General features: G+C 47.6%; 1 protein-coding gene across 1 annotated transcript; it reads right to left on the bottom strand.

The window, feature by feature from the left end:
• Nucleotides 1-78: 78 nt before the first annotated feature.
• On the bottom strand, nt 79-13,588 carry USP5 (ubiquitin specific peptidase 5 (isopeptidase T)). Its single transcript, XM_009867722.1, is given in 20 exon segments — nt 79-216; nt 389-473; nt 1,517-1,670; nt 1,757-1,902; nt 2,053-2,196; nt 2,740-2,931; nt 3,122-3,210; nt 4,555-4,675; nt 4,678-4,710; nt 5,127-5,280; nt 5,714-5,839; nt 6,060-6,141; nt 7,423-7,494; nt 7,647-7,840; nt 8,353-8,447; nt 9,024-9,208; nt 9,482-9,627; nt 9,935-10,068; nt 13,119-13,185; nt 13,469-13,588. Coding segments are annotated over 20 exon segments (2,412 nt in total). The 5' UTR covers nt 13,568-13,588; the 3' UTR covers nt 79-122.
• Nucleotides 13,589-14,757: the final 1,169 nt, after the last annotated feature.

Here is a 14,757-nt window from a genome sequence, read left to right as displayed (position 1 = left end):
GACGAGTGGGGAAAGAAGAGCAGGGGAGAGAGGGGCCCTGCTCTCATCCTCACTGCCCCCACCCCTTCCCCCCCAATGCCTTCCGCCCACTCTCCCCCCACCACACACAGCAACAGGAGGTTCTAGCTGGGAATCCGCTGATAGAAGTAGATGTAGCCCAGGTCCTTGGGGGGCTTCTCAGAAGCACAGACTTTCTGGTCGTTGTAGATCACCCACCTGCAACAGGCAAAAGGGGAGCTCAGGGATGCCACACTGTGGCTAAGACACAACTCGATGCCCCTCGCTCGCTCTCATCCCCAGCACTCGAAGACCTCTCAAGAAATAGGGCAGGACAGCGATGAGTTAAAGGTATACCTCAGAGCCCCCTTACGCTGCGAAAATTCCTTACCTGCCATCTTTCTTGATGTGACAAACATAATGTCCACACATAGTTGAAGTGCCCATGTGGCTGATGAAGGCAAACAGCTGATATTCTTGAGTGGAGGAGGAGGAAAGAGAGAAGTGATCAGAGAAAGAAAGGCATCTTACCCCAAAACACCCTGGACTAGGCACTCTTTAGAAAAGGAAGCTCTGCTGAGTAATAATAAAGTGGGTCTCAGTCAAGTATGACTCTGAGGATTTGGTCTGAAGGCCAAATGTGCATGGGAACAGACACTAACTGTCACTTAGCCGTCTCTCTTCCAAAAGTTTTATTTGGCCCATGGGTGCCAGGTGGGTAACCACAGAACAGTTTTGGCTCGAAGAGAACTTCAGGATCGAGTCCAACCTTTGTCCTAGCCCTATCAACATCACTAAACCATGTCCCTCAGCACAACATCTACCCATCTCTTAAACACCTCCAGGGATGGTGACTCAACCACCTCCCTGGGCAGGCTGTTCCAATGCCTGATAACCCTCTCAGTAAAGAAATTCTTCCTGATACCTAACCTGAACCTCTCCTGGTGTAACACAGGGCCATTTCCCCTTGTCCTATCACTTGCCACTAGGGAGAACAGACCAACCCCCGCCTCACTACAACCTCCTTTCAGGTAGTTGTAGAGAGTGAAAAGGTCTCCCCTCAATCTCCTTTTGTCCAGGCTAAACAGCCCCAGATCCCTCAGCTGTTCCTCATAGGACATATGTTCCGAATCCTTTACCAGCTTGGTAGCCCTGCTTGAGATTCCCCCTCCCTATGGCACCCAGCAGCATTGGCACCAATTCTGCACAGAGACTAGAGCCTGTTTTTTCAATGCGAGCCTGAAGAACAGGAAAAACCTCCCAGGATGACCCGGAAAAATCACAGCCCTTCCTCTGCCTCTGCCTCTCTCTTACTGGCTTCCAGGTAATCCCCAACCCTGAAGTGTCTGGATCCTACTTTGCCATCCCTCTCCCTTTACTTCTTGCTTTCACCTCAATAACCAGACCAGCTCTGTAGCAGCTGCTGCTGCTAAAACCTGTGGTACTGCATGAATTAGGGAGGATAAAGCCATGTCGAGTTTGCACCCCAAAATCCACATTCCTATTGTTTGGAACTCACTTCCAGGCCCATCACGCACTTTAGGACCCACAGGGACAGATTCAGAGATGGAGTCAGCTGCTGAGCGCCCCTCTGAGATATCCATAGCTGCTTCTGCATCAAGGTCATCAATGTGACTGAAGATCCAATCCACAGCGCGCTCCAGACTATTGTTCTGGAAGGAAGAAGGGAAGACTGTGAACTCGGGAATGCCTGTTCCTGAGAATATCCTTTCACTCTGACATCGCTCATGCCTCTCACCGTGGCTCTGAGTGCTTTCATAGCCTGGTCCCGGGAAAAGCCCATGGAGACAATGGTGGCCACGCTGTCTTCTGAAGGAGGGTCTGGGCAGGCAATAGTTGACCCTGGTCCGCTGGATCCAGGGAGAACTAGCGGGTTAGCGAAGTCTGCAGCACAAAACAGAACGCAGCTCAGAGCAGTTAGATCTCTCCAGAAGGGGTACAGTCTCAGGTCCCAGCTACTCCAGTCTTCCACTGCAGTGGTGGGACGGGAAGTACCAGGGTCCAGATGCAATAAGCTTCACTGTGGTCTCATACCTGGATCATCCATATGTGACATGACCCAGTTCATGGCAGCCTCAACCCCACTGTTCCCTGTGTAATACACGGCTTTGCGGCAGGCATCCATGGGAAAGCCCATCTCCACCAGCTGGATAATCACTGACTCATCCAACATGGGTGCTGTGGGAAGACAGAGATTAGAGCCACCCACCCCCACCCAGCCCTGCCTGCTCCGGTTTGTGCCATGTCACGCAGCCCCCCCAAGCCACCACTTCCTGGCTTCATTTCACTCAAGTTCTGTCTCTCTGCTCTTCTCTTCCCTTGCTACCTTTTCTTCTTCAGAAGCGCAGTCTCACGCAGAGGAACAAAAGGAGTTAACGCACGAACTCGGGAGCGCTGGCTCTTCCCTGCCCTCCAAACCCTACCTCCCGCTGCGTTTTGTGAAAATAATATACCTCTGCTGGTTAAATCTTGTATAAACCCCTGCTCTGCCCCCTCTAAACACACTAGATGTGCCACCTCCCCATCTTCCACAGAACAGGAATCAACAAACTCCCTTGCGTAACACCCTTGCATAACAGGGATGCAAGAGAGGCAGCCCGCATTTGCTGACAGAGGGACAGGGAAAGTCTGAGGCAGGTGGAAACCGCTAGCATGGGAAACAAGACAAGGAGAGCAAGGAAATGAGTCAAGCATCAGGAAGAGAGGAGGAGAATCACTAACATGTCGGAGAGGAGAAGTGAGGGGAGCAGAAGGAGTCGTCGTCCTCGTTGCCATAGAACCCCAGGCTACCTTTGGGCTCGTCTGGTGTCACCAGTGGGGGTGCAATGTCTGGCATTTCCTCTTCCCCATCTTGCAGCCCTGTTCCCTGCAGCGCAGAGATATCCAGCTCCTCCGGCATTTCAATGGAGACATCTGCAAGACAGAGTCTCGCTCAGCCTCCCCATAGGGGCAGAAACAAAGGACTCAGTCTGGAGATCTAGAAGGGTAAGTCCCCAGGAATGCAATACGCTGCAGTCTGCAGCTTCTTCTGGGGTACAGCCAACACCACAACACCCAAATACGACTCAATACCTATACACTCTGTACTTCTCAGCCTTCTTACCCAGCTTTTTGGGCACCCAGTCCAGACCGAAAGTGAATTTCTTGATTTGGATCACCAGATAATCCGGGAAAGAGGCGAACCGTGTTGTTCTGGAAGAGATAAATAATACTATTAAACACTTGGGCCGGGGTGACTGAGTGCAAGCTGCTTCAAGAAATCAGTGAGTAGAGCAGAGGCGTGCCCTAAGGGAGGGATACATGTATCTGTGCAGGTCTCCTAGAAGCTCCTCAAATGCAGAACCACTTCTAAAGCAGACACTGACAAAAAGAGACGGAATGCAACATTTACAAAAATCTTGGGGGACAAGCAAAAATTGTACACGTTCTCTACCTTCCAATCCTGTATTTTACAAGCCTACTCAGATTTTAGTATTTAATTAAAAGCCTAACCCTTAAGGAATGTGGAAGAAATAAATCTTTTATTACACCGACAGATACAGGTGCAGGAACTGACAAGCTTTCAAGCGCAAGAGCACTTTTTCAGGTATGAAGCAGAAGCAGTGATTTTTAAGCTAACTGAATTTGATTGAACATTATTTAGTTACACAATTTGAGAGAGAGGGTGTCTGTAATCTATGAAAGAGAGAGGAATGTTTGTGAAGGGAGAAGCAGTAATAAGAAAGACAGATACTTATTATCAGGGGATAATTATAACATGCCATAAAATTAATTTAAGCAATGGTGTATATTCAATGCTAATTCTTACAAAGTATTTGAACACAGCTCACTACTTAAATTCAAAACAAAATGTTACTTTTCACCGTGATCCCGTTACTGACTGTTCATTTATAGGACCTATTGCTTAATAACAGAATATTTCTTAGAAAAACACTCCCAGTTCTTTGAGGACTACTCTTTCATTGCAAAAGAATGGTCAGTAGCATTTTAATTTTGTAATCTTGCTCCACTCGTGCACTGTTGCATGGGATGCAGGCAGTGAGATGAATTAAAGCTGTTTTTCAAGCCTTGCTATTAGTGTTTAAGTTAGCATTCTTTAAAATAACTCATGCATCTGTTACACTCAGTGTTTTGCTCAAACTTTAATGGCCCAACACTTCCTTCAAAAAATTTCAGAGACCATGCAAAACCAGTGTTGCCACACTGTCAGTACTGATTTTAAAGGTGAATTTTGAATTTAGAATGAAAGCTGCTGGTTTCCTAGAATATCACTGTAGTTTCCAAAAAATTCAGCAATTGAAATCTGGTAGTAAGGATTTCAGTGGCACTGCTGTTCTGTCCACTGTAATCCCTTGGGGGCAATCAGTCCAGCACCAACAAACTGGTTCCTCCTCTGCTTCAACGTTCCACAGGACCAGAGTGTGGAGGACTACAAAACTTCGGTAACACTTCTTCCCCAAGCAACTAAAAGAAGTCCCCAAAGATGCAGCTACCGCTAGTTCATCATAGCCTAGCTGGTAACTCACACACACTCACTTGAGAGCCACAGACTTGGCCTGCAAGGCTGTGCTCCAGAAATCATCCACCTGCTCCGGAGCTCCATAGGCCTCTAGGCAGGAGCTGAAAGGCACCTTGGCTCGCACCAGCTCAGGCATCCCTGCCGCTTCTTCTCCTCATATTCCAGTAGTTCATCTAGAGAATAAAGCAGAGGAGTCAAGGACCATCTCTACGCACCTACAAAGTAACTGGTGTAAGCTACACCCAGAGGCAGAGTAGGCCTACAGATAAACGCCATCAAGAGCAGAGCACAAAGAAGACGACGTCTTCCAGAGCTCTCCTTCTGCAGTCCTGTTCTGCTCTTGAGCCACAGCCCAGTTCGTGGTGTCAGAAGGAAAGGTTCTAGAGGGACAACTGGGACATGCCCTTTCTGAAGAGATCAGCCTGATACCACCAGGATGAAGGATCTATCTGGCTTGGATCTATCTGGCTTCAGAAGCGGCAAAGCCAGTCCTTGAGGAAGTCCCTTTCTCGTTTAAGGAGTTATGTAATAAAAGTACAATACCCAAACAAAAGGTTTGCTACTGGTCTGACCTCGGCACATTACTGACCTTTGTTGAGTGCAGCATCCATGGGCACAGGCAGCTGCATAATATAGTCCACACGCTGAGTGTATTTCACCTTTTCTGTGGCCAGGCACTTCAGCTTCTCCTCCACCAGAAAACGGAAGACCTCGTTAGGGTTCTCCGAGCTGCGACAGTTCCTCTGAAGAAGAAGAATTTAGAAGCACAGATGTAACATCAGAATGGCAGAAATAAACTTTCGCAGTAGCAGTGGTTCTACATGGGACATGGCTAAAGAGTATTCACTTCTGTACACAAGACTGGAAAAGCAAAGGGTAAACTAGAGTCAACCTCTCTACCCCAGGAACCCATGCCATTCTTGCTCCTAAACGCGATAATTTACATCTCCAGCTGTGTCATTCCCACATGAGATTCCTCCAAGGAATCAGCCCTGAAAACATGACCAAGTATCTCTCCTCCTCTGCTCCTGCAAGTGCTGGCTGGCCCATTTCCCTGTGGTCTCTCCCTCTCTCAGCAATGCATGCCAACTTCTCACCTCCACTCCTCAGCCCCTGCTGTGGGGAGAGAACAAATCTGGGCTTTTCCATTATCCGACAGAAACATTCAATCATTACCTCTACCATGTTGATGAAGTGCAGAAAGAATTCCTGGGCATCCTGCTGTCGGTTAGTGGAAAATTCTGGATGCCCCTTTCCAATGAGGGACTTAAACATGCGTGGAGCGATGCCATTTTGCATACCCTGCAAATAAAAAAGTGGAAGAAGAAGGTGGCTGTAATTTGCCAAGCACGTGTACTGGCATGTAGTACTCTACTCATAGCTGCGCTTTTCTTCACACGATGGAGCCTTGGAATGAGCCCCAGGTCATGTCTTCAGGACGGGTTCTCCCTCCTTCCCCATGTAACACACGCAATGCCTCACGCAACGTACACATCACGAGGATGCTGTACCCAAGTCTCACCTTCTGATCGGGCTGCTGATCCCCATCTGCAGAAGCTGGCTTTGAATATTCCCCAGAGAGCAGCCCATGGCCCAGTTTGGCTCTGGAATGATGAAGTCACTGTTAGCATCAAAATGGTTTCTTCAATCCTGCATACCCCAGGATGTCTGCCACAGACTGCCAATCTCCCGGAGAGGAGCTGCACCAGCCAAGATCATCTTATCTTGGTCTGTTCTCTGGTCCCATGAGACATCATTGACTCGAAAGTTACTAGGACTTTGGAGCATGAATCTCAAGCATTGCTTGCACATTAGGAAAAATACCAGGGAACAGCTTCCCTTTCCCCGCAGAAGGGCAGCTGGTGCTGAGCCACACAGCAGCTGCGTAGCACCCAAACTAAGCTGCAGCCTGACGTGGGTAAAGTACCAGTGTATCTGATTGACTGTGCAGGAGACAACAGGGTACAGCGAAATTGTCTGAGCCAGAAATAGCATTGCTGTGAGCAGATTGATCACGTTTCCCCATGGGAAATATTAAGAAAGACGGCACGAGGCGCTTAACGGACAACAAGAACGTTCAGCGATTTCCTCCAGTGCTTGGACTCTCCTACTATTCCAATTCACTCCAGTCCTTCCCTGACACTGTTGCCGTTTCACTGGAATCCAACCTTACTAATTCCTCCCTTTGCCCACGCAAAAATCTTTCTGGCTGTCTCAGCTTAATCCTCTCCTCAGTGAATACCTCACTCCAGGCTGTCCAAATTTAGAATCCTCCCTTACTGCTGAACTCCCTTCTACAAATGCCCCCTTCCATTCCTCCACTCCGAACTTCCATTACACCACTTTGCTGTTTCCAAGCAGGTGCAGCAGAGAATTGATGTATTTAAAATGCAACGCCCTCCTAAATCATGTGTTTCTTGTCCTGTATATACTCTGCTATTGCTCGCAAAATACCTCTTCCATGAAGCCTCTTTAAGCCTATATAAATTATCCACTGTGAATAAAGTTGCCCAAATCTACGTGCCTCTTTGCTCTCAGCCACCTCTCCTGGAGAGGGCAAGCACCTTTTGGTGTTACGCAGATAGAATACGACTCCCAAAAATCCCCCTGTGGTAACATACGGCACTGCGTTCCCCACATAGTATATTTAAAAGCCTCTCATGAACAAAGTGCATGCAATCTGTCCTCTCCATCTAGAGCACTCAGCTGAACTTTCTTGGTTTAAATACTTATTGATCACTGAGGATCAGTGTCTCCGGTGATGGACATGGAAACAGAGAGGCGAGGCTTGAGGGAGAAACCTGCAGCAAAGCACGCTGTAGCAACGCAGAGGGGACGCACCCAGGCAGCCTCAGCCTTCCTTCTCTCCCCAAAACTCTACGTACACTTGTGTGCTGAAGTCCTGTGTGGGGTCCGAAGGTGCGCTTTGGAATATCTTCTCCAGCTTGTCCACATATCTGCAAATAAGAATGGAGAAATCTAAGGCACATATGGGCTTCATCTAGTAAAAACACACTTCTGAGCCAGATTAATGTAACAGAAGCTCCCAGTTCTAGGAGACCTTTGTACCGGTCCAGGCTAATGGAAAGGAGTGATTAAGCTCACTTACTTTCTCTGGAAGTCTGGGATACTGAACAGCACCTGCATCACAGAATTGAGGTAGCAGCTGTTGCCCAAGTTACGGATACCGGTGTACCCAGGCCCATAGAGGGGCTTAAGCTGCACACCAGACTCCTGGATGAGCTCCCACTCCCCAATACGCTGGTTCATATCTATTTCCAGTTCTGTCATTGTCTTGTCTGTCTGTGGAGGGAAAGAACAGGAAAAATCCTCAAAGACTCAAGGGAACATTAGAGGTGTGAAAAGGCCAATGCTGTAGAGAAACATAAGGGTTCGAGTCCATTCTGTTTTATTAAATGAGAAGGAAAATACAAGAACTGTTTTCAAATGTCTGAATACCTGGGACAGAAGGAGGAATGATACAAAACATAGGAGAAATCTGGACCATCCCCTCTAAAGTGGCATGGAAATCACAAACTAACACTGAACCTAGGGAGCAAAGCTAAGAGCCTGGGCACCTCCCTGCCCACAGTACTGACACAGAATCCCAAGGAAATAAACCTGAGGGACAGGAAAGTGAGGCAAAAAGGCAATGAAAGAAGAGAGGCAGACAAAATAACTGCCTGACAAAAAAAACCCCACAGTGTTTCTTGACCAGGAATGGTTCTACACAGCCACAGAAAGCTGGGATCCAGCTGAGACACCTCAGAGCTGCTTCTCTCCCACTCTGGGCTTAAGAAGGGCCACCCCCTCACCTTCTGCATCTTGAGCATGTCAATCCCAAAGTGAGCAAGATGTTCTGCCAGGTTGGGATCCAACACCATGTCATCCTCATCATAGGAGTAGACATCTACGTGGGAACACAGTGGAAAAGGAGAGACTTTTAATGGCCTATGATTTAACATTCACTCCCGGATGAAAAGAAGTCTTCAGAACTGGGAGTTTTGACAAACTGAGCAGTTGGTGGCATCTCTCCTTTCTCAGGAGAGTAGCAAAACAGACAGAATATCGAGGTTCCTCCAAAACATGTGACAAGACAAACAATTTTGTCATTGATCAAGGTACAGAGGTACCTGTATGCTTGGAGTGAGGAAAAGTCGGTTACTGTGCTATCTGCTCAGGCTTTGGACACAAACCTGTTTGATAAAGGTCCCATCACAGAAAACAAGACAGCAACCTCAATAACTATTACAAACCCCTTCAAATTACAAGGAAGGTGAGGAGGAAGGCAAGGTTTACTAGCAGGTTTTTTGCCTACCACAAGAAGCAGGTCAGAGTGGGAAAGTTCCTGATAGGATGACACCAAATGTCCCAGGTCATAAGGTGGGCAACAACAGCCTGGAAATCGTTCCTTGACTTGTCAGAGACCCCAGTCAGCCTGAGTGGTGCCCAGCATCGATTACCCTCACAGGTAACCCCTTCTCACCAGCCCCATCAGGAGTAATTGTTCCCAGTTTCACAGCCAGGGGGTAGCCAGTTTCCCGGTAATGCTCGACTGCGTGATTGTTGCCACCGCTGCCATCGAAATAGCGCCGACCACAGAGGATGGCTCCATCGGTCATATTCAGCCACAAGTTCTCCCTCATGTCACATTTGCTGCACTTCCAGCCACTGTCAAAAACGGAGAAAAAGAGATCAGGGTGAAAACCTTTAGGCTTCACCTCCCAAGTTCTCTCCATTACTACCCAATTTCATTCCTCTTTTCCTTCAGAAATACCTTACTTTGTCATTTCTCTGGAACTGACTATGACAAGACACACTCAGAGACTTACAAACAAAAAAAAAAAGGTCTCATCTGTTGCTGCAGTACAGGACAGGAGAAGAAGGTGATAGGGGTGGGTCTGGAATGAAGAGTGATACTGTTCATTTCAGTACTATGCTCACCACGGTGGGATGCGGACATCATTCTGAAGTTGGTGCAGAGAAAAAGCGTGTTTGGAAACACGTCGAACCTCCCCATCCCAAGCTTGCACCTCCTGCTTCCGTGATGCTGAATCTGCCGTGAGGATGGCCTCGATCGCACTGGCAATCTGGAATTAGGAGAGAGGAAAGAAACATGAAGGGCAGAAGGAAAGAAGTTTCCAGTGCCACAGCACCCCACACATTTTGGCTCAGATTGGCAAGTCAGTTGTGCCAGGGCAGGATTCAGGAGCCTCATCCACAAGCCAGGTCTCCGTGACACAAAGCACCATGTAAGTGCAAAACAATTCTGCTTAACTGCAAGCTGAGACCTCATGGCAGCTCTACAGAATCCCTTTTCCAGGGCAGCGGTTCCTTTCCTGTAATGGTGGATTTCCTCCCTGCTAAGAGAAAACGCAGCTCTCCGTACAAACATACCCTGTCTTTGACCATGTCTGGTAGTCCCTCCAGCCCATCATGAGGAATATCCAAATGCTCTGGGAAAATCACTATTTTTACTTCTTCGTCATATTCAAACTTTTCCTCTGTGATGTCAAATCCACCTTCTACACCTACAGAAAGAAAAAAAACACTGCAGTAAGAGGTAAAGCTAAATAGAGGCAAAGCTCTAGATCAACGATGCACAATCTTCTTTCTATTTCCAGATCCCAGTTTTTGGTGGTGGGGAGCAAATTTAAGCCTAATGACAATACATTTACTTTTCCCAGCTCTTCTTACACATGCTTAGAAGGAATCTCCAGACCCTGACCACACCTAGAGAAAAGACCTGCTCTGGAGAGACACTGGCCAGAACAGAGCCATGATAAAGCACTGCTGTGCATCCTTCGCAGTACAGCCAAGATGGTGAATGGAGGTGTGCATGAAGAGGTCATATTCCAACCCAGTGCGAAGGTCAAGTCTACCAGCATCTTTAAGGAGCCTGCCGCTGCTTCTTGCCTCTTCCAGGAATGACAGTTCAGAGTCCTGAACTTAAGCAACGACAACCAGGAGCTCCTCTGGAACCATAACATCCAGAATGACAGAAAGTCTTGGGAAAGCCATAGTGCTAGTAGTTTCTGAGGCCTACCTAGCCATGCTTTCCAGAGGTTGCAAGAGAAATGGGAGTTCCACACATAAGAGGTTATTTGCCTGTTGTCAACAGTCATGATGGACAGTCATCAAAATGTAACATTTGCAGTGGAGGGAACAGTTTCTGATTTATGTAGGTAGTCAGGAAAAAACCTTGGCCTTGCCTGTTCCTCAAGCATCAGCGTCTTCAGAGAACCATAGAATGGTTTGGTTTGGAAGGGAGCGTAAAGATCACTCAGTTCCAAACCCCTGCCATGGCCAGGGACACTTCAGGTTGCTCAAAGCCCCATATGACCTGGCCTTGAACACTTCCAGGGAGCCACAACTCCTCTGTTCCAGTGCCTCACCACCCTCACAGTGCAGAAATTCTTTCTAATATCTGATCTAAATCTGCTTGGCTCCAGTTTAAAAACATTGCCCCTCATCCTGTTGCTACACGCCCTTGTAAACAGTCCCTTTGGAATTATAGGGATCTCACACGCCAGAAGGAAACAGAGTACAAGACACACTGCTTACCAGCAGCCTTAATCTACTATCATGTTTGTTTTTTAAACAGAATTTTCTTTTTCTTTAAAAACGGCATGTTGCAATGTTCTCAGTAACAGATCTCTGAAGGAAATACGAGTTTTTGCTGTTTAGTGCCTCTGCCTCAAGACTCCTGTGTGTGACACAGTTCTGATAACCATTACCGCAGTTGGTTAAACATTATTGCCAAAAATACTTGGTTCCCATGACATTTCCTGCAACTCTCTTCTCAAATACCTACAGTTTTTAGACTATGCACTAACGGCTACTTATGAGTGCCGATGCTGCAAGCCGGAGCAACTTTAAAAATACTTGAAAACAGTCTCCAGCATCATGCAGTTCAACAACATAACCAGATAATCCTCTTGTGTGCCTCTTTAGCACATCCCAGAGAGATCTCCTGTCATCATTTCTCAAAGTAAAGCTATACACGATCCCTCAGGGTATTACACAGTTCCTGAACTCTAGACAAACTAAACCAGACTGAGGTCCCCTCAGGTGGCTATGTGCACCTTCAGAGGCTCTAGATGAGGAAAAGGGTCTTCAGCCAGCAGACCGCCTCTAGTCCTTTTTCCTCCCAGATAGAGCCAACAGCATGCCACGAGGTACACTGCTTCCTCCTCCAAGGTTGTACCAAGTGCCACAAATTCCAAAAGCCATTCAACCAGCTGGCAGGCAAGGGAGGCAGGTGTTATAGTCATTAGTTTTTTTCCCATGGAGAGGGTAGCTGAGGTAGAGAGAGATCAAGGACTATGTTTTGCAGCCAGTGACGTATTGCTCCTAAATCTTTCTAGTACTTTAAAAAAAAAGCCTGTCAAGATTAGATAAACCACCACAGTTTATTTTAAAAAAAAAGAAAAAAATATCTCCTAGATTTAAGATCACTGCCTCATAGGGCTAATCTTTTCTTTTATTCTCTCCTGCTTCATTCAGGCCACTAATGCTGTTATCAGAGGCAGCTATCTGCTGACCCAGTGACAACATTTGTCTCAAGATCTCTGTAGAACTGAGGATCCAGAAATAACTCATAAAGCAGACTGGGCCTGATCTCTCCAAAAGCAGAATAATCATATACATAAAAGCAGTGGCTATCTGAAGGAGCGTAGACTCTAGTTTCAGTTTTGCTAGAAGTGACCTTTGGGACTCCATTCATCTCACCATAAAAGCAGGGAGCAGCTGACAGTCTTAATATTGGGTGTTTGCACCGTGGCAGCACTAGAGTCACCGAGGCATCTGCTACACAATGGCACAGTCAGGGAAAAAGTGAGCATAAAGCAAGACATGCACGGTCCAAGTTCTGGATTTCCCTTTAGTGGTCAGCTTCCAACAAGCCAAGAACACGTTACTTCTAAAAAAATTTCCTGTCCCCTGCTTCATAGATCTCCGTAACAGTTCACAAATTCCTAGCCAAGACTGCTCCAAGTAAGCAGCATCTTCATGACAGCTCTTCAGTCAGTGCAAGACAGTAATGGAACACTAGCCCTATTCTTCAAAAAAAAAGGGCTTGTTTTTTATATTTTAATATCCACATATATTTCCTCCAGTATAGGCCTTGTATTGCAAAGAATTATTGAGCCTGAGAGCATTAATGTGGCATTTACCAGTACTTTCCTCCCCATTTATATAAATAACAGTAGTTGGATATCCAGGAAGTTTAAAAAAATAGTTACGTTAACAGAAACTTCAAACTTACTTTCCTCAGACTTAAGCCTTTCCTTAAACTTACTTCAGCCCCACACTGGTTATACCCACACCAAGCTGAGCCAGGCATACAGAGCTAAGAGAGGACAAAAAACATGTTTATCTACAGAAAACATGATGCCCTTTTCAACACAGAACAAAGCTACCACCTCGGCAACTGTTTTGCAGAAACAGCCCACCTAAGATACACCAGAAAAAGTGACATTTGAATTTGGTTGGAAAGAGGAGATGCAAGAGCCATGCCACAAAGCTCCAGAGGATCGGTTCAAAACACCAAGGACGATACAGCGCACAAGCGCCTTCTTACCAATAGCCAAACGAGTTGGTTTCTTCCTTGGGGGGTCCCCAGCACTAGAGTTGCTGTCTTCTTCCTTCTGTTTTGTTGAGGAAAAAATAGGGAAATAGAGTTAGGGGGATAGGCAAGCTGTGGCAAGCTTTGAGGACTGAAATTAAGCTACTCTGAAAACAGAAATAGCGTGGGCAATCCACACAACAATTCAGCATAAGCAGAACTGAAGAACTGATGTACCTCGATTCGCCAAGAAAAACATCAGTTTTATTTGAGGAGGGAAACCTCTGTAACTCACTGAAGACAGAGACATAGCGCAGCGCTCAATTTTAGAACAAGCTTGATCGTCTGTATTTTTATTTTCTTACTGGTTTACGTGTTCGTTTGAGGTGCAGGTAGACCCGCTGGCCTGTTTTCTGATAGTGCTTTTCCACGTATTGCTTCCCGAAGCCCAGGAACGTGTTCATGCAGATATACAAGCCGCCATCCGACTCCTGGAAGGAAGGAGGGATAACAACTGAAGGGAGGCGGTAAAGAATGCCACTCCAACTGCTAGGATAGGCACAGACTTACCCCCAGTAACACTATTACTATTCATTAAACCGCGACTACAGTTCATTCCTACCTAACAGCCACTTAGGAGCTGGTCGGAAATAAGATGGCAAGACGCAGCCTGGCCGTCCCTGAAGAACCAGTACTCCCATCGGGATGATGTATTTAACACCCTACTTGCCTGTTCCTTTATGGTAGGATGCTACTGAATCAGGAAAGCCCGAGTGAGATTCCTCAGCAGCTTATCTAGTAAAAAGGTCCTTGGCAGGCACAGCTGACAATGTTCAGAGTACAGCACAGTCGTTACCAACAGAGCCATGCCACCTCAGTCTGAAAGCATAACTCTCAGCGCCACAGGGAATGTTGCCAAACTACAGCACGAGGAAGGTTAAGAGACCACAGTTTATTTTTGCTGCTGCCTTCAAAAAAGCTTGTGAGTAGCTCCAAAACAGATACGGAATGAGCTCTCCCCATCCCACAAGCACCTGGAAAACGCCACGCTTCTTCCTCAGAGCTACCCTTTTACATCAAATAGGCGAGAGACCCGCTGGAAAAAGAGGGAACCACTAAGAAGCTCTCAGCCTGCTTCCCAGCGTTGAGCAGCTGGGGCAGTCAGTGCGGGGAGCGTATGGGCAGGCATCGCCGTGGGGCCTGGGGAGGGAAGGAGTCCCCATCCCACAAGCACCTGGAAAACGCCACGCTTCTTCCTCAGAGCTACCCTTTTACATCAAATAGGCGAGAGACCCGCTGGAAAAAGAGGGAACCACTAAGAAGCTCTCAGCCTGCTTCCCAGCGTTGAGCAGCTGGGGCAGTCAGTGCGGGGAGCGTATGGGCAGGCATCGCCGTGGGGCCTGGGGAGGGAAGGAGGGCCAGGCTCCTCCGAAGGACCCGTATCTTCCAGCCGCAGCCCGTTTCTGCTGGTGGGCTGGGGCACGGCCCCGGCGGGGGCTCCTGCGGGGGAGGCCAAGGAGGGGGGACCTTGCCCTCCCGCCACCTGGGCCTCGCTCCCCGGGTCCGCCTAGGCCAGGAGGGAGGAGCAGGGATGCCGGCGGGGTGGGGACGGCCAGAGAAGGGACCACTGCCATCTTAATGACACAGCACCGCC

The sequence above is a fragment of the Apaloderma vittatum genome, unplaced genomic scaffold, assembly GCF_000703405.1.
Source record: "Apaloderma vittatum isolate BGI_N311 unplaced genomic scaffold, ASM70340v1 scaffold41284, whole genome shotgun sequence".
In the NCBI taxonomy this organism is placed as follows: domain Eukaryota; kingdom Metazoa; phylum Chordata; class Aves; order Trogoniformes; family Trogonidae; genus Apaloderma; species Apaloderma vittatum.
The sequence above is the reverse complement of the archived record's forward strand: the minus strand, read 5'-3'. Positions and strand labels throughout refer to the sequence as shown.